At 44.5% G+C, this 19549-nt stretch overlaps 2 protein-coding genes across 2 annotated transcripts; one reads left to right on the forward strand and one right to left on the reverse strand.

Moving 5' to 3' along the window:
* Positions 1-270: 270 nt before the first annotated feature.
* On the forward strand, positions 271-12525 carry alg8 (ALG8 alpha-1,3-glucosyltransferase). The gene is made up of 13 exons (XM_048238152.1): positions 271-378; positions 788-866; positions 974-1167; positions 1256-1362; positions 1563-1630; positions 1836-1962; positions 2120-2223; positions 2423-2543; positions 3011-3150; positions 3919-4058; positions 7413-7510; positions 9690-9762; positions 11629-12525. The coding sequence occupies exons 1-13, from the start codon at positions 290-292 to the stop codon at positions 11861-11863; spliced, it is 1575 nt and encodes a 524-aa protein (XP_048094109.1). The 5' UTR covers positions 271-289; the 3' UTR covers positions 11864-12525.
* A 1303-nt stretch (positions 12526-13828) lies between these two features.
* On the reverse strand, positions 13829-19253 carry guca1d (guanylate cyclase activator 1d). The gene is made up of 4 exons (XM_048267920.1): positions 18870-19253; positions 17497-17646; positions 16873-16960; positions 13829-16703 (listed from the first exon to the last, which is right to left on the reverse strand). The coding sequence occupies exons 1-4, from the start codon at positions 19062-19064 to the stop codon at positions 16570-16572; spliced, it is 567 nt and encodes a 188-aa protein (XP_048123877.1). The 5' UTR covers positions 19065-19253; the 3' UTR covers positions 13829-16569.
* Between the last annotated feature and the right edge of the window lie 296 nt (positions 19254-19549).

Here is a 19549-nt window from a genome sequence, read left to right on the forward strand (position 1 = left end):
CTACTGCTACTAGTCATGATGGGGCAGACTAACAAGCCCAAATTCTCGCTTTTGCCTGTTGCAATCTCAGTTTCACAGTTTAACACATTTGACGCCTATTAAAGCATGACACTATTCCTGTTAATAATTTCTTAGACATCCATAGTCCCAAATCACTACATCTGTGATTAAAATAATATTGTTTATATGTTACTCTCCGTCTCTTTTTCTGAGCAACGACCCAACTTCAGTCTCGTGAACTGTCGCGTGAACAGTGAACTAGCCCCGAGCTCAGCGTCACCTTAGTGTCATGGCAGCGCCCATGTCTGAGTTGTCAGGATGGTTCCCTGCTTTAGCAATTGGGGTAACCTTCCTGAAGTGTCTTTTGATAAACACATAGTAAGTGAAATATTGTCTACACTATATGTTTTAGAACAACGTATTGACCTTCTTCACTGTCAAAAAGACAGCATATCCACGGCAGTTAGCTGTAATGGTGGCCAGCTAATGTTAGGTAGCTATTATGCTAACTTTATTAAGTGGCCAGACTTCTTGTTTTGGAGTAAATGTGTAGGCAACATCTTGTACTGAATGTATATTGTATCGGTGTAGTTACAATAAATATGTAATTGTATTGGTGTTTTGGTTCAACGTAAAACTATCTCTGGTTTGAGAGTGTAACCCGAATGAATGAATGGGGGTGATAGGATGACGTTGCCTAAGTGTCGGGGGAATCCGTAATGGCTAACGCTGTGCCTGCCTTGTTTTATAGTAAGTAATGGTTAAAGCTGCGCCTGTCTTGTTTTAGTCATTCCACAGATTTTGAAGTCCATAGAAACTGGCTTGCAATCACGCACAGTCTACCAGTTTCACAATGGTACTTTGAGGTAATGCTTTATGCTTTACTGGATTCAATAGCCTACTTAGGCAAATACATTAAGTAGTTGTATGATGACGTTCTTAGCCAATGATCCACTGACTGGTGTATTTGCAGGACACCTCAGAGTGGACTCTGGATTATCCACCCTTTTTCGCCTGGTTTGAATATTGCCTGTCACATGTGGCCAAATATTTTGACAAAGAAATGCTAGTTGTGCAGAATCTCAGCTATGCAAGCCCAGCCACCATTCTTTTCCAAAGACTCTCGGTTATACTTGTGGACGTGGTGTTTCTGTATGCGGCGCGAGAGTGAGTGTCTTGGTCTACTACACATCATAACAGCTTATGGCCACGTCATGGGAGCAGACATTTTCTGACATCTGGAGTATCATTGCAGGTGCGCTAAAACTGTGGGAGACAACAAGGTGAAAGAAGTTCTTGGAAAACCGTCCTTTGTGTTGGCGGCTTTGTTGGTGTGGAACTTCGGCCTGCTGATTGTTGACCGTATCCTTGAGGAGTTCCTTGAGGGTGTCTGTGTGTTTTTTAGTGGCCCTCACTGAATCTGAATTCAGCAGTTTTCACTAGTGATAATATCCTTAGTGTTTCCCACAGACATCCATTTTCAGTACAGTGATATGGGTTATGGTTATGGGATTTGGCAGACGCCTTTGTCCAAAGCGAATTATCCTTAGTGTTTCCCACAGACATCCATTTTCAGTACAATGGCTTCCTTTTTGGCATATTGCTTCTGTCCATTGCAAGACATTGTCAGGTAAGTTGCATTTGTCTTTATAATTTGTCCCAATAGCATTATGGAATTCTTGTTTTGCATTGCATGAATTGTGTGATATATATTTTAACTTGTATAATTTACAGTTACCTGATGATAAACTTGAAGAAGTTCAGATTTAGGCAAGGTTAGATTAGGCCATGAATGCACTTTACTTTTGTTGCACTTTGTATTTCTGTACTTCCAGAGTAGACACTTAGAGGGCGCCCTTCTCTTTGCTATCCTTCTGAATCTGAAGCACATTTTCCTGTACATCGCACCTGCCTACGGCATCTTCCTGTTGAGGTCTTTCTGCTTCACATCAAACAACTCAGGTAGCCATGAAACTAGAACTCTGCTTCATGTTGTAAATGTGGCGGCCACAAAGCATCCTCATATGTCCCACTATGGTAATTTAATGTTAATTGAAATAACACAAGATTCAATTAAAAACTAAGAACCTTAAACATAAACAGAGTGTTTTCTTTTCAGATGGCTCAATAAAGTGGAGAAACTTCAATGTAGTCCGATTGGCAGCTCTGGGGGCCATTGTCCTGTCTGTCTTTGCGCTGTCTTTTGGACCGTTCATCGCAATGGTTTGTATACTGTATGGAGCCTTTCACATCACATCACATGTGTATTTGGTGCCAGTCTCACTGTGAACCGTGAAGTGAATTCTGTGGTTCAGTGCATGCATGCATTACAGGGCAGTAAACAGTCAATGATGATTTTGCATTTCGTTTCTCATGTTACTAACGTAGTCTCCTAACTTGTGATGTTCCTCATCATTCCCAGGGCCAGCTGGCCCAAGTCCTGTCCAGGCTTTTCCCCTTTAAGCGGGGCCTGTGCCATGCCTACTGGGCCCCCAACATATGGGCCCTCTACAACGCAGCGGACAAAGCCATGGCCATGCTAGGTGTGTCCCGCATGTGGAACTTAGAACCCACCAGACTCTTAACCTGACTGTAACTTAGAACCCACCAGACTCAGGGGTGACATATGGAACCTGACTGTAACTTAGAACCCACCAGACTCAGGGGTGACATATGGAACCTAACTGTAACTTAGAACCCACCAGACTCAGGGGTGACATATGGAACCTAACTGTAACTTAGAACCCACCAGACTCAGGGGTGACATATTAGAACCCACCAGACTCAGGGGTGACATATGTAACCTAACTGTCTGTTACCTGATAAGCAACTTTTAAAATGGTTTGGAAAGAAAGGTTAATGATTGGATTAAGCCATGAAACTTCTGTTTATAGCACTTTTTTAAAAAATGAATTAATTTATTTACAGAACAGGTGCATTCAAATTACAGAGGGTAATGTTGAATATATTGTGTGATGTCTAATGTACGTTCTGTCTTTGCCCACTGAAGGGGTGAAGCTGAAGGTTTTGGACGTTGATAAGCTGCCCAAGGCGTCGATGACCGGAGGGCTCGTGCAGGAGTTCCAGCATTCCGTTCTGCCCTCCGTCAGCCCCCTGGCCACACTCATCTGCACACTGCTCTCTATCACTGTGAGTAGTATCACACACACACACACACACACACACACACACACACACACACACACCCCTGGCCACACTCATCTGCACGCTGCTCTCTATCACTGTGAGTAGTAACACACACACACACACACACACACACCTCCTGGCCACACTCATCTGCACGCTGCTCTCTATCACTGTGAGTAGTAACACACACACACACACACACACACACACACACTGCCTTAAATTATGTGATTTTTTAAAAAGGTATACAGCATAGGAGTGGTAAGACCAGTAATACTTCAGAAGAAACTAGTTTAAATTTGTTTAGAGACAAAGTCCTGGAAGGTAAATAGACATGATGTTGTAGTGAATGCAGCACTGTTCTCATTGATCTGCTACTGTATGCATAGCATAGCATAGAAATACTCTCTGTGATGTGGTTCTACTATGCATAGAACTGCTCTCTGTGGCGTGGTTCTACTATGCATAGAAATGCTCTCTGTGATGTGGTTCTACTATGCATAGAACTGCTCTCTGTGGCGTGGTTCTACTATGCATAGAACTGCTCTCTGTGGCATGGTTCTGCTATGCATAGAACTGCTCTCTGTGGTGTGGTTCTGCTATGCATAGAAATGCTCTCTGTGTTCTCATTGATCTGCTATGCATAGAACTGCTTTCTGTGGCGTGGTTCTGCTATGCATAGAACTGCTCTCTGTGGCGTTGTTCTGCTCATTGTGGACTCGTCTCTGTGGCGAGGTTCTGCTCATTGTGGACTCTGTGTTCCGTCCTCAGCCGGCTCTGCTCCACTTGTGGTTCCGACCCAGCGGGCCCAGAGGGTTCCTTCGCTGCGTGGTCATCTGTGCTCTGGGCTCCTTCTTGTTTGGCTGGCACGTCCATGAGAAAGCCATCCTCATGGCCATACTTCCTCTAAGGTAAGAAAGCCATCCTCATGGCCACACTTCCTCTAAGGTAAGAAAGCCATCCTCATGGCCACACTTCCTCTAAGGTAAGAAAGCCATCCTCATTCATGGCCACACTTCCTCTAAGGTAAGAAAGCCATCCTCATGGCCGTACTTCCTCAAGGTAAGAAAGCCGTCCTCATGGCCGTACTTCCTCTAAGGTAAGAAAGCCGTCCTCATGGCCGTACTTCCTCTAAGGTAAAGCCATCCTGTTGCCATACTTCCTCTAAGGTAAGAAAGCCGTCCTCATGGCCATACTTCCTCTAAGGTAAAGCCATCCTGTTGCCATACTTCCTCTAAGGTAAGAAAGCCGTCCTCATGGCCGTACTTCCCCTAAGGTAAAGCCGTCCTCATGGCCGTACTTCCTCTAAGGTAAGAAAGCCGTCCTCATGGCCGTACTTCCTCTAAGGTGATGTCAATGTCTAATCCACCATCAACAATACCGTGTACAGTGAACAGCTAAAGAGCTCACACTCTTAACCATGAGTCATCTCAATGCTCCCACATACTACATGCACAAGACCTTAACCATGAGTCAGCTCAATGCTCCCACATACTACATGCACAAGACCTTAACCATGAGTCAGCTCAATGCTCCCACATACTACATGCACAAGACCTTAACCATGAGTCAGCTCAATGCTCCCACATACCACATGCACAAGACCTTAACCATGAGTCAGCTCAATGCTCCCACATACCACATGCACAAGACCTTAACCATGAGTCAGCTCAATGCTCCCACATACCACATGCACAAGACCTTAACCATGAGTCAGCTCAATGCTCCCACATACCACATGCACAAGACCTTAACCATGAGTCAGCTCAATGCTCCCACATACTACATGCACAAGACCTTAACCATGAGTCAGCTCAATGCTCCCACATACTACATGCACAAGACCTTAACCATGAGTCAGCTCAATGCTCCCACATACCACATGCACAAGACCTTAACCATGAGTCAGCTCAATGCTCCCACATACCACATGCACAAGACCTTAACCATGAGTCAGCTCAATGCTCCCACATACCACATGCACAAGACCTTAACCATGAGTCAGCTCAATGCTCCCACATACCATGCACAAGACCGTAACCATGAGTCAGCTCCCATGCACAAGACCTTAACCATGAGTCAGCTCAATGCTCCCACATACCACATGCACAAGACCTTAACCATGGAGTCAGCTCAATGCTCCCACATACCACATGCACAAGACCTTAACCATGAGTCAGCTCAATGCTCCCACATACCACATGCACAAGACCAGCTCCATGAGTCAGCTCAATGCTCCCACATACCACATGCACAAGACCTTAACCATGAGTCAGCTCAATGCTCCCACATACCACATGCACAAGACCTTAACCATGAGTCAGCTCAATGCTCCCACATACTACATGCACAAGACCTTAACCATGAGTCAGCTCAATGCTCCCACATACTACATGCACAAGACCTTAACCATGAGTCAGCTCAATGCTCCCACATACTACATGCACAAGACCTTAACCATGAGTCAGCTCAATGCTCCCACATACTACACAATAGTTCATGCACAAGAGCTGTGCTTGTCTTCGCCCGCCGTTTTAATTAGGACCCTGGTTTTATTGTAGTTTGACTTGCTGTTTTAATCAGGGCCCTGGTTTTGTTGTAGTTTACTTGCTGTTTTAATCAGGGCCCTGGTTTTATTGTAGTTTACTTGCTGTTTTAATCAGGGCCCTGGTTTTGTTTTCACTTGCTTTTTAATCAGGGCCCTGGTTTTTATTGTAGTTTACTTGCTGTTTTAATCAGGGGCCCTGGTTTTGTTGTAGTTTACTTGCTGTTTTAATCAGGGCCCTGGTTTTGTTGTAGTTTACTTGCTGTTTTAATCAGGGCCCTGGTTTTGTTGTAGTTTACTTGCTGTTTTAATCAGGGCCCTGGTTTTATTGTAGTTTACTTGCTGTTTTAATCAGGGCCCTGGTTTTGTTGTAGTTTACTTGCTGTTTTAATCAGGGCCCTGGTTTTGTTGTAGTTTACTTGCTGTTTTAATCAGGGCCCTTGTTTTATTGTAGTTTACTTGCTGTTTTAATCAGGGCCCTTGTTTTATTGTAGTTTGCTTGCTGTTTTAATCAGGGCCCTGGTTTTGTTGTAGTTTGCTTGCTGTTTTAATCAGGGCCCTGGTTTTGTTGTAGTTTACTTGCTGTTTTAATCAGGGCCCTGGTTTTGTTGTAGTTTGCTTGCTGTTTTAATCAGGGCCCTGGTTTTATTGTAGTTTGCTTGCTGTTTTAATCAGGGCCCTTGTTTTATTGTAGTTTGCTTGCTGTTTTAATCAGGGCCCTTGTTTTATTGTAGTTTACTTGCTGTTTTAATCAGGGCCCTTGTTTTATTGTAGTTTACTTGCTGTTTTAATCAGGGCCCTTGTTTTATTGTAGTTTGCTTGCTTTTTTAATCAGGGCCCTTGTTTTATTGTAGTTTACTTGCTGTTTTAATTAGAGACCTTTGCTGTTTTAATCAGGGCCCTTGTTTTGTTGTAGTTTACTTGCTGTTTTAATCAGGACCCTTGTTTTATTGTAGTTTGCTTGCTGTTTTAATCAGGGCCCTGGTTTTGTTGTAGTTTGCTTGCTGTTTTAATCAGGGCCCTGGTTTTGTTGTAGTTTGCTTGCTGTTTTAATCAGGGCCCTGGTTTTGTTGTAGTTTGCTTGCTGTTTTAATTAGGACCCTTGTTTTATTGTAGTTTACTTGCTGTTTTAATCAGGGCCCTTGTTTTATTGTAGTTTGCTTGCTGTTTTAATCAGGGCCCTTGTTTTATTGTAGTTTGCTTGCTGTTTTAATTAGGACCCTTGTTTTATTGTAGTTTACTTGCTGTTTTAATCAGGGCCCTTGTTTTATTGTAGTTTGCTTGCTGTTTTAATCAGGGCCCTTGTTTTATTGTAGTTTGCTTGCTGTTTTAATTAGGACCCTTGTTTTATTGTAGTTTACTTGCTGTTTTAATCAGGGCCCTTGTTTTATTGTAGTTTGCTTGCTGTTTTAATCAGGGCCCTTGTTTTATTGTAGTTTACTTGCTGTTTTAATTAGAGACCTTTGCTGTTTTAATCAGGGCCCTTGTTTTGTTGTAGTTTACTTGCTGTTTTAATCAGGACCCTTGTTTTATTGTAGTTTGCTTGCTGTTTTAATCAGGGCCCTTGTTTTATTGTAGTTTACTTGCTGTTTTAATTAGAGACCTTTGCTGTTTTAATCAGGGCCCTGGTTTTGTTGTAGTTTGCTTGCTGTTTTAATCAGGGCCCTTCCTCTGTTGTAGTTTGCTTTCTGTTTTAATCAGGGCCCTTCCTCTGTTGCAGTGTGCTTGCAGTGGAGAGCAGAGCGGACGCGCGGACGTTCCTCCTGCTGGCCACTACTGGGCACTACTCTCTGTTTCCGCTCCTGTTCACAGCGCCAGGTGAGTGGAACCAGCAGGAAGGCCGCCGCTAACTCGTGGCCGCCGCTAACTCGTGCAAACACACTGGGTTGTGGTACAGACCGTCATTATTATGAAGATCTTACCTGGTCAAAAACTGTATCAAGTCTTCAGTACGGAGGCAGTGAGTCTTCCCCTCCACAGGATGTAGGTGGTGCTAGTGTAGCGGTTAAGGAGCTGGGCTAGCGTGCAGTAGTGTAGTGGTTAAGGAGCTGGGCTAGCGTGCAGTAGTGTAGTGGTTAAGGAGCTGGGCTAGCGTGCAGTAGCCTGTAGGGTGGTGGTAGTGTAGTGGTTAAGGAGCTGGGCTAGCGTGCAGTAGTGTAGTGGTTAAGGAGCTGGGCTAGCGTGCAGTAGTGTAATGGGGTGGTGGTAGTGTAGTGGTTAAGGAGCTGGGCTAGCGTGCAGTAGTGTAGTGGTTAAGGAGCTGGGCTAGCGTGCAGTAGTGTAATGGGGTGGTGGTAGTGTAGTGGTTAAGGAGCTGGGCTAGCATGCAGTAGTGTAATGGGGTGGTGGTAGTGTAGTGGTTAAGGAGCTGGGCTAGCATGTAGTAGTGTAATGGGGTGGTGGTAGTGTAGTGGTTAAGGAGCTGGGCTAGCATGCAGTAGCCTGTAGGGTGGTGGTAGTGTAGTGGTTAAGGAGCTGGGCTAGCATGCAGTAGTGTAATGGGGTGGTGGTAGTGTAGTGGTTAAGGAGCTGGGCTAGCGTGCAGTAGCCTGTAGGGTGGTGGTAGTGTAGTGGTTAAGGAGCTGGGCTAGCGCGCAGTAGCCTGTAGGGTGGTGGTAGTGTAGTGGTTAAGGAGCTGGGCTAGCGTGCAGTAGTGTAATGGGGTGGTGGTAGTGTAGTGGTTAAGGAGCTGGGCTAGCGTGCAGTAGCCTGTAGGGTGGTGGTAGTGTAGTGGTTAAGGAGCTGGGCTAGCGTGCAGTAGCATAGTGGTTAAGGAGCTGGGCTAGCATGCAGTAGCCTGTAGGGTGGTGGTAGTGTAGTGGTTAAGGAGCTGGGCTAGCGTGCAGTAGTGTAGTGGTTAAGGAGCTGGGCTAGCGTGCAGTAGTGTAGTGGTTAAGGAGCTGGGCTAGCCTGCAGTAGCCTGTAGGGTGGTGGTAGTGTAGTGGTTAAGGAGCTGGGCTAGCATGCAGTAGTGTAATGGGGTGGTGGTAGTGTAGTGGTTAAGGAGCTGGGCTAGCATGCAGTAGCCTGAAAGTTGGTTCAATTCCCGGCTTCCACCGTTGTTCCCTTGAGCAAGACACTAAACCTCAAGTTGCCCTGGGCCAATGTAATCCCTTGTAATATAGTTGACAAATGTAAGTCACTTTGGACAAAAATGTAATGTAATGTAGGTACTACTAAGTTTAAGGCAGCAAGGCAGGCACCACTACACAAACACTACCGAGATGTTCACACTTAGACTGTGTCTCAAATCGCGTACTTCTGCACTTACAATACCTAATTTGAGTGCATAAGGGTGTTCACACTGAAAATTCCAACGACATGAAGGGCGCTGCAAGTTCTCGGATGGTGCACTCATAACGGTCAAAAAGCTGAGTGTGCAACGCTGGACACTTTTATACCTGAGACGCCATCTTGGCCAAATAAGCGAAGGGAGGGGCGTTTTCAAACTTCGTGGTGTCAGCGGTGGAGAAAGCTGAAGCAGCAGCAGTGGAAAACAGACTTTACGGAGGTACAAGCAACTTAGAACACAAACGGTTCATGTTTTGACACAGTATGACCATGACACTGTCGAATTGAGGACGCCAATAAAGTTATATTAAAATGTTGCGATCGTCATTTCCATGAAGTGCACAGAGTTAGTGTTTGATATGAGACAATACTATTCTGTTCAAATTTGCGCACTCTGCCAGTAAGCACACAGGGCACATAGGGTACTACACGAAAGTGTGAGTGGAATGGAGTCAGAAGGCTACTGTGAGGTGTGAATGAAACGGAGGCCTTCGCAGGGCTCACATGGATAACGTTGCTGTGAGGTGTACAAGCTTCAAGTCTAAAAGAGTAAGCTATCTGTGTGTCACATGATGAGGGTGAAGTGTGTGTGTGTGTGTGTGTGTGTGTGTGTTTGCGTGTGTGTGTGTGTGTGTGTTTGCGTGCGTGCGTGTGTGTTTAAGCTTGAGTAACAAATGCCTTGATGATATATTATTTCCTATTTCAGAGCTCCCCATCAAAGTCCTTCTCATGGCCCTGTTCACACTGTTCTCCTTCACATCATTAAAGACTCTTGTCAGGTCAGTAGGTCATTATTTGTATATATCTTTTCAGGTCAGTAGGTCATTATTTGTATATATTCTTATGTATAAGTCCCAGCGTCCTGCCACAATTCTACTATCTCTATTGCCTTGTGATGACCCCTGCAGTCTCTGTGATGACCTCCTATGTGTATATGGGGCCATGAAAGGGCCATGTTAAGAGTAGAACACTGCAGGATTTGAGGAGCCTTGATTGAACACTGTATGTGTGTGTGTGTGTGTGTGTATATATATGTGTGTGTGTATGTGTCTGTATATGTGTGTGTGTCTCTGTATATGTGTTTGTGTATGTGTATATATGTGTGTGTGTGTGTATATATGTGTGTGTCAGAGTTTCCGCTAGGAAAAAATGGTGCCGGTCAAAGTGACCGGCAGAGGACATTTTGATGATATTCTGGTCAAATATCCTATCATCGCTTCTTAATTACCTAGTCAAGTTGAGGAAAACTGGAGACAGGCTATGTAGCTTAAAGAATGACATAATCGGCCCCAGCAGTGGCGCGACTGGCTGGGGCACCTGCACCGTATGCCGGCGACCCGGGTTCGATTTCCGCCCCGTGGTCCTTTCCGGATCCCACCCCGACTCTCTCTCCCACTCACTTCCTTTCAGTCTCCACTATCCTATCTGAGTAAAGGAATAAAAAAGCCCAAAAAATATACTTTAAAAAAAAAGAGAAAAAAAAGAATGACATAATCAGGCTGAATAGAATGCAACGTGTTCATTAGCCTAACTTACGTAAACATGCCTAGCCAGTATCTATGTTTTCATGGACAGCAAGAGTCCGCTTCGTTCATTGTTTAAGGCTACATTGTTTGTTGCTGCTACCCACGTTATCTCCAGTGGTTGAACTGTTTAACTTGCACAGATGTGCACACACAAGAATGAGCGGTCACACCACTACCCCCTAAGGCTATGCCTCTTTATTTGATAACAATAAATTAAGAAATATTTCCTATTCTGGGAAATGTTTAGTTTATTTTTTCTTTTAGGCCCATGGTTCAATGATACCGTTTAATTGTGCCGAAATTATCCATGGACCAGCAATCTCCTCGTTGAGGAGGCCCTAACCCTGCAGATCATAGACAGAGAAAGCATAGGCCTACTGTATGCTTTGGGTACAGAACACAGTTGCATGTCCAGTGTTCACGGAGAATGACAGTGTCTTGGAGCGGCCACAACCCCGCAACTCCACTTCCAACGTCATGATTCCGACAGATACGCCCGACATTTATGCTTTTTATCTGGTGGTGGTGGAGTTGACCGGACATCTGAGGCTTCAGACGTTACCAATTTATCATCATCCATCGCGTCTGGCCTCTGAAAAAACTTTTAAGGCTAGTCTGCCTGGGCCAGGCCATGTTTGAACCGCCTCACTCATTTTGTTCGTTGTTTAACATGGGCGTTTTTTAGCGTCGCTTCCTATTTGAAATGTTTCCTACAGTATTTGAAATGCAGCATAGGTTATGCGTGTTGTTTAATAGCTTTCAAACGGTAGAGCCTGTACATTTAAAAACATAGCCAGAGGACGTATTGCTTTAATATAGGCTTACATTTTAAGGCTTATTCTCAAATTCAGATTGCGTTAGGGGGACGGGATTATTAGCCAATTTCAATCGGACAATTTGACCGGAGAGATTTAATTTTGTCGGACATTTCATTTTTTTTCCGGCCAATGTCCGGTAATTACCGGACAACGGAAACCCTGGTGTGTGTGTGTGTGTGTGTGTAATAAGGAAGGCTGTGTGTTAGGCTCTGTGAAGGGGCTAATATATGTATATATATGTGTGTGTGTGTCTCTGTCTCTGTATATATATATGTGTGTGTGTGTGTGTGTGTGTGTGCAGTAAGGAGGGCTGTGTGCTGGGCTCTGTGGAGGGGCTGTACCTGGCTGGACTGCTCCCCCTGGAGGTGCTGTGTGAGTGGGTGTACCCGCTGACCCCATGGCAGAGCTCCATGCCCTTCGCCCCCCTCCTCCTCACCTCCACCTACTGCTCCCTCGGACTCACCTACGCCTTCTGCAGACTCTACCGCTCTCTGCTCACCAGCCAGGCCCTCAAACACAAGGACAAGTCTCAGTGAGTGTGTGTACTGGACCCTCGGAGTTACCTAGTCCTTCTGCAGACTATCTCTAGTAGAGACCTGTCTCCACTGAAGGGCCAGTCTCTCACACATAATGACAAGTCTGTGTGTGTACATACTGTATGTCCATGTTTTCATGAGTGTGTGTGTGTGTACATGATGGTGTGAATTTCTGTGTTTACATGTGTGTGTCTGAGTGTGTGTGTTTATGTTAAAGGATGCATAAATCTAGTTACTATTGCACTTATTGATTGTCAAGAATTAAATGCATTGGTTTCAGTGGGATTAAGTTGGGCTTGGTTAGAGTTCCAGTAATGTGATTTCATATTCTGTCCAGGGGTTAGTATTGGGGCTGCTCAATGAAAATAGACCAAATAGAAATGAGTTGTTTTTTTTCTACTGTTATCCCGTTTTATATACCATCAGATACTTTTCCTTTGCCCTGCAAATAAAAAGTGATCACAAAATCAGCTGTTCTTGTGTTATGCTAAATATTAATTAGCTACGAGGTTAGATTGCATAAAGTGCATGTGAGTGCTGCATAGCGTACTGAAACTGAGATGAACCTGAAATCAACTGCTAACTGCTATGGCAGTTGTCATACTATGCTAACTGCTATGGTAGTTATGGTAATGTGCTAACTCCTATGGTAGTTATGGTACTATGGTAACTGCTATGGTAGTTGTGGTATTTTGCTAACTGCTATGGTAGTTATGGTACTATGGTAACTGCTACCATAGCAGCACATTACCATAACTACATAGCAGTTACCATAGTACCATAACTACCATAGCAGTTACCATAGTATGGTAACTGCTATGGTAGTTGTGCTAACTGCTATGGTAGTTGTGGTACTATGCTAACTGCTATGGTAGTTATGATACTATGGTAACTGCTATAGCCACTATGCTAACCCAGTTAGATAGCCAGTCTAATAAATACTGTTATGATACGAGGTGTTTGATAAAGCCTACATTTATTGTATTACTCAACATGTATGTATTAGGTAGCCTATCACCCAAGACAAGTACCCTGAAGATGTGATAGTGTTATTTCCTATTTGGTGTTTCCTCTTTGGTGTTTCCTCGTGCTGAGGTGAAATAAAGAGATGGATGTTTTATAAGTTTTGTAAGGCAACGCCAACATGCCTGATCCAAACATGCCTAAACATAATGTGCCTTTTTGGCAGTCGTGGCCTACTGGTTAGCGATTCGGACTTGTAACCGGAGAGTTGCCGGTTCGAACCCCGACCAGTAGGAACGGCTGAAGTGCCCTTGAGCAAGGCACCTAACCCCGAGCGCCGCTGTAGCAGGCAGCTCACTGCGCCGGGATTAGTGTGTGCTTCACCTCACTGTGTGCCGAGTGTGTTTCACTAATTCACGGATTGGGATAAATGCAGATACCAAATTTCCCTCACGGGATCAAAAGAGTATATATACTTATACTTGGACTAGCCTGGAAGCCAGCCAAACATAACCCTGCCCACAAAATGTGAGGTCGGGAAGTTCGGTCTGGACTTTTTCCATTGTGGAGCAACTATGCCTGAACCAGAGCTGCTCGGTTACGGTTCCGACCAGAACTCCTGAACGGTTTTGTTCAGAGCTGAAAATGCAACTGTTTAACAGAGGACAGATGTAGGTTGCTAGTGATAAAATATTAGCTTTCAGTATGGTACAATGTCTAGTGACAATTAATTAATTAAAGTGATTAATTCTTCCTGGTTCTTCCTAACAAAAAACGCTGTTGCTAAAAGGAAGACATTTAGATGCTGTCACGTCTGTTGTACAAGATATAATAACCAGAAAACAGTATTAAGGCATTTGTGAAGGCGGCAGAAGAAGAACCCTGTATGAGTTGAAACCAGAATCACCAGAATCAAATCCCAACGGAGCAGGATCAGACTCCAATTCTAGACTAGAATTGAGTACAATAATCTCTTACAAACTTAAATCTCTTAGAAGACAGTTTTTGTACTGTAAGTTTTTTATTTATTTAAAAAACAGACTATTTACAATAAAGAAAAATACACTGTACTTTAAATTGCCCCATTCTCAGCCTCATACAAATACATTCAGCAATTTTCATGATATAAAAAACATTTCTCAAAAAATGACACGTGCCTATAAAACCCTTTCCATTGCTTCTCATTGGTCAGTGGTGAGAATAACTGTATATAAACATGAACACGTGACTAGACATGATGCAGCTACTAGTGAAGACTCAGCAGGTCATGATGTTGGTGGTGTTGGTGTTCACTGAAAGATGCATAGGCCTACACACTTGTATTACATTACTGTCTGCGGATTGCAACTCTATGCTTCAGCATAACCTGTTTGAGCATTACTGAAACTAAAGGATATGTGAGGAGTGTATGAGGGATGGCTGCCTAGACTGCAGGCTAAGCTACGCTATGAACATGTGAATGTGTATGAGGGATGGCTGCCTAGACTGCAGGCTAAGCTATGCTATGAACATGTGAATGCTCCACATCCATCACCCATCCAACAAAGTAGGTTATGCGCAGAGCATGAGCCCATCAAACCAGAAGTGTTGCAGGAAGGGTTTTCTGTTGCATAGTAACTAACATAAAGAGGTTTAAAGTGCTGATTTCGTATCCTTTATTAATTATCGTTTGACGATTATTAGTGATTACAAGTACAGTGTTTCCCACAGAATTAAATTCTATTTGTGGTGGTAGGTTTGCAGAATTAACTTGAATGCAACAGTTTTGAGCAAATTAGTGGTTATGATGCTAACCAGATTTAAGCTCAATTTAGTACAACCTGGAAAATCATTGTGTGGTGGTCAATGACTATTGTGGTGGGCCGCCACAAATAAATCAATGTATGGGAAACACTGAAGTAGGCCTATGAGTTCAGGGAAAACTGCAGATTTAGTTGATTTCTTAACTGAGTCCTTCAGTGATTGTCGGTTGGTGATATGTGAGCTTGAGGAGGGTTGTGAACACCTCCAGGGGCTGGAGAGATGTGGTTTCTCAAGGCCACAATCGGAGGTTACCGTTAGGGCAGAACATGTTGCAGTGCTGTCTGTCTGCCCATGGTAGATTGAAGCCTAGTAGTCAAAGACCAACATAAGATCAATGTGAATGGACAATAACTTGCCAATGTCTTTTTCATGCCACATTGATAACACTTGACAATTGTGTCACATTGATAACGTGTCACATTAATATCCCCTGACTGTTCTTGTGCATCTGCATTACTTCAACTGATCCCTTACGCCAGGTGGAGATAGCATAGTCACGCTAGGTTGAGATAGCATTTTCAATTTACAGTAACGTCATAGTTCATTTACATCCATTCACACACTCTATATAACGTCGTAGTTAATTTATATCCATTCACACACTCTAGATGAGCGCAGTATGTCAAGCCCCTCCTCTCCCCTCCTCTCTCCTCCTCTCCTCTCCTCCCTCTCTCTCCTCTTCTGCGCATGTCCTGTCCTGTCCTGCATATGTCCCCAGCTCAGCCTCACTGTCTCCATAAAAGCCTCTGGTGTTGTACTCAGTTCCCCCCCTCTGCAGCGGGTCAAGCCCTTGAATCATCTGGGATCCTTAACAGCATTAAGAGATCAAGCGTGAGCTTGAGGAGGTGTGGTCAAGCTGCACTGGCCACAGGTCAGATCAGATCAGGTCAGACTCAGTCATCAGGGTCTGGGCCGTATCAGGGTCTGGGGTCACAAGGCTGGGTTGTAATGACTTGATGTCAATGACCTCATTTGTTATAATTGTTCAGTTGATTGGACTTTGATTATTATTTATGTGTCTCAGGTACATTGCAATCATAGTTTAGAGTGGCAGGAGGAAGCTTCTAGACCTTCAGAACTAGTCCCAAGTGTAACAGTCATTTTAAGTGTAAATTATTGGGTACAGAGCACCATTGGCTTGGGAAATATGACTTTCAAGGCAATAGTCAGAAATTCCCATGCTTCCAAGGTGCACAGGTGGCTCAGGACTCTGTGTATCAAAATTGCAGCCTCTATATATAGAGAGAGAGAGGATACAATTTCCAATCTAACATTCTGCAGACGTCAAGTTGTCTGGTGAATACAAAATGCTTTCTTCAAGTAGATTCACGCCAGTCCAGGTTATATAACCATCCAGGCTGCCAGCTCTCCTCAGGGCCGTCGCCATGTCTGTGTTGCCATGGGAGATGAGCCCTTCTTTAAAAAGACTCCATGCAGCCCTCAGTCTCCTCCCGCAGGTACAGTCCTCTCAGGCCCTTAAAAGCATTAAGGGATCAGCGGCGAACCACAGGAACGTCCAGGAGTGTCCAGCCAAGAGGCAGAGCTCAAGAATCCTGCGGGGTTCAACCACACACACACACACACTCAGGGTCTCGTGGGGTTCAACTACACACACACACACACTCAGGGTCCCGCTGGGTTCAACCACACACACACTCTCAGGGTATGAGGTGTACAAGTCCCTACAGCCCTGCACGTATAATGGGTGTTTCTACAGATGAGTGATGGGATGGAGTTCTGTGTCATTCTCTGGGTGCGAAGAGACTCAGTCCACAGTCCATGTCCACAGTCCATGTCCACAGATTCATAGCTGGTCAGTAAGTATGTTTATGTTTTTCATGTAGTTGTTGGGTGCGTTCAATAAAGGGAAGATTCTTCTAGTTGAGAGAGTTCTGGGTTAGTTCACGGTTCTGCCCAGCACACCCGCGCCTGCTGGTCACTTATTTATTTTTCAACTGCCGGGCTTCGACGATGATGAGTAGAACAGGGGTCAGGTCCATGAGGTTCTTCATCATCTCCATGATGTCCGGGTGCTCCTTTGCCCCTTGAATAAACTCCTCCAACGTCAACTCACCTGAAGAACGAAGACACAAAACATTCCTTATTAGAGGTCTGTCCTAAACTTTGTTACATATATTTAAACATATTTACTTAAGATAACATTGAAATATCAGGAAAATATCTCTTTTGTGTCCGGCATGCCTACAAAATTATGTGAATGTATTGCGGTGGTAATGTCTTACCTTCTCCGTTGACATCAATCTTTTCAAATATAAGGGTCACTATTTCCTCAGGAATGACATCACGGTTTCGGGTGATGTCTTGAATGGCCTGTTTTTGGAAACCAAGAAAAAGAACATATAAAAACTCAGTAACTTTTAATTGAAGTAATCTAAAACAAATAATCTGTACTTCTTCACATTGAAGTAGATCCCTACATCTGAAGACAAAAAAGCATGTAGCCAGACACATGTATAGATTTATTCCTCAAACTTCTGTTCTTGGTTCAAAAAAGATCAGATTAGATGTCAGTTCACCGACAGATTATCTCCAATTTCTTTCTTAACCCGTTCTGCTTGACACATTTAATCTCACAACACGTAATCCCAGACTGAACTGAAATACTGGACCAGCAGGTGAGACACTTTATTTATTTATTTTATATGATCATTGTAGGGTGCAGAGGCGTGAACCAGTGCTCAGTCTAGTCAGTCTCCAGTCTAGACTTGGGTTAGTTTAGTCTCTAGTCAAGTCCAGTCTAGACCTGGGTTAGTTTCTCAACAGGACAGATGTGAGAGAGTGATTTGGATGATGCAAGCAGAATAACAGCACATTCAGACCTCAGAGCATGTCAGCACTGCACTCACAGTAAATATTGTCTCCAATTCGTCTTTGTCGATCTTGCCGTTCCCGTCCTGGTCGAAGAGCTTAAAGTACCACTTGAGCTTCTGGTTGATCTCCCCCTTCAGCATCAAGCTGACGGCAGCGATGTACTCCACAAAGTCTATGTAGCCATCCTGAAGAAGGAGAAATCCAAGACCTGAGTTATATCCAGTTGGATCCAGCCAAACCAGTAATGAACAACATCTCAACATTTTATGTATGAAGAAAGTTAGCCATTGATCAGTGATTCCAGGCCTACGAGTTGTAAATAAGTTACTCAAATTAGAATACAGTCATGAAGCTGAGCAACCTGTTTTCATAGCTCGCATGTATCATATCAGTACAGTGTGCTACTTAAACTAGCGGCTAATAGCTTAAACTAGCTGCTAATAGTTTTGATAGGGCACAGCCTACAGTGAACTCACTTTTCAGAGACCCAGGTTGATAATACACCAAGTTATTTAACTATTAACTATGGTGAGAGAGAATATTGGTTTTGCAAACGTCCAAACAAATAATGGCGAACCTACTTTGAGAGGATTTTGTAAGATGTGTTGTAATAATAAAAACTGAGTCACCGACGTCTCAGCGGTCAGAGGCACACTGGGTAAATTAACTCATCACACTTGTCCCCATAAGCTGTTCTGGATAGGCTTGAGTCCTTAAGCAGATTTTCACAGGGTACAGACCTACTGAAAATGGCAAACGTTAAACCTCCAGTGCTCCAGTGGGAAATCAAAACGTGCTATTCCAGCGAAGACGGGTAGAATATCTGTCTTTTTCAGACCTGATCGATCTGTATTTCACCAACACGCTTAACTATGAGCTCTCTCTCTTCTCACCCTGTAAACACATGTGTATATAGTACTCTGCCATAGGCACCATGTGTATATAGTACTCTGCCATAGGCACCATGTAAAGGGGACATCAGGAGTTTGGAAAAGCGAATACATCAGTGTCATTCGTTACGACCCTAATTTAAATGATGGGCAAAGTCTGTCTGTCTTGTGTGCCCTAATTTAAACGATGGGCAAAATCTGTCTGTCTCCTGAATGAATTCCAATTTGATGAATTCTCTTGCATGTGAGAGCACTCAGCTGACTCATTGTGTTTGCGGTTAAGGTCGTGCCCGCGGTGCTAAATTAGCAAATAGATTTTGCCTAGTTATTGAATTAGCTTCAGCTAGACTTGAGACTTTACACTGCGCCTGTCATGCAAATAAGGCCCATAATGTCAGCCCGCAGTGCAGCTGCTGATCATGGTACACACCCGGCCCAGTTCTGGCTTGCTTCCGGCGTGAAGCTGTACCAGGTCAGGACGGACCACACGGGCGAGCTTCGGGCACGCGTGTTCTTACCCCGTCCATGTCGAAGGTGAAGAAGACCTGGTCAACGTAGGCGTTGGCGTCCTCGTTCATGCCCTGCAGGTCCAGGATGGCCTTGAGCTCAAACAGCGTGATCAGGCCAGACGGAGACTCCTTCATGAATTTGTTGTACCAGTGGTGCATGTCCTCGGCCAGGATGTCGTCCAGCGTCGCGTGCTGGTTCCCCATGGTGACCAAACGGTGTGTCTGCGGAGACCTCGGGCCAGGGTCCTCTGTGTGTGTGTGTGTGTGTGTGTGTGTGTGTGTGAGCTCCTGCAGCGGCGGCTAGTCCTGCGTCCAGCTAGAGTGTGTAGCTCCGAACCGTCCTGACGAGCATGACAGGGACTGAGCTGCACTGGCCACGGCAGATACGCTGAGAGCAGAGCACTTCAGCTAAACCTCTTAGGGCCGCTAAAAAGGCCGGGCCACTGGAAATAACTCCAACGCTAATGAGATAACGGCTCGGCCCGCAGCCAGGGAGCAGAGGAGAGGAAGTGGGGTCGGGGTAACATGGAAAGGGTGTCGCCACCGCTGGCCGATGGTCATTGCTCAGCCTGGCCCAATGCTGGGTCATCACAGCCCATTGCTGGGTCATCACAGCCCACTGCCGACATCACACTCCACTTGGGACTCCAGCTATATGAACATGTCCATAAAACATGTTATAATCTCCA

This window comes from Alosa alosa, chromosome 2 (assembly GCF_017589495.1).
Source record: "Alosa alosa isolate M-15738 ecotype Scorff River chromosome 2, AALO_Geno_1.1, whole genome shotgun sequence".
In the NCBI taxonomy this organism is placed as follows: Eukaryota; Metazoa; Chordata; class Actinopteri; order Clupeiformes; family Clupeidae; genus Alosa; species Alosa alosa.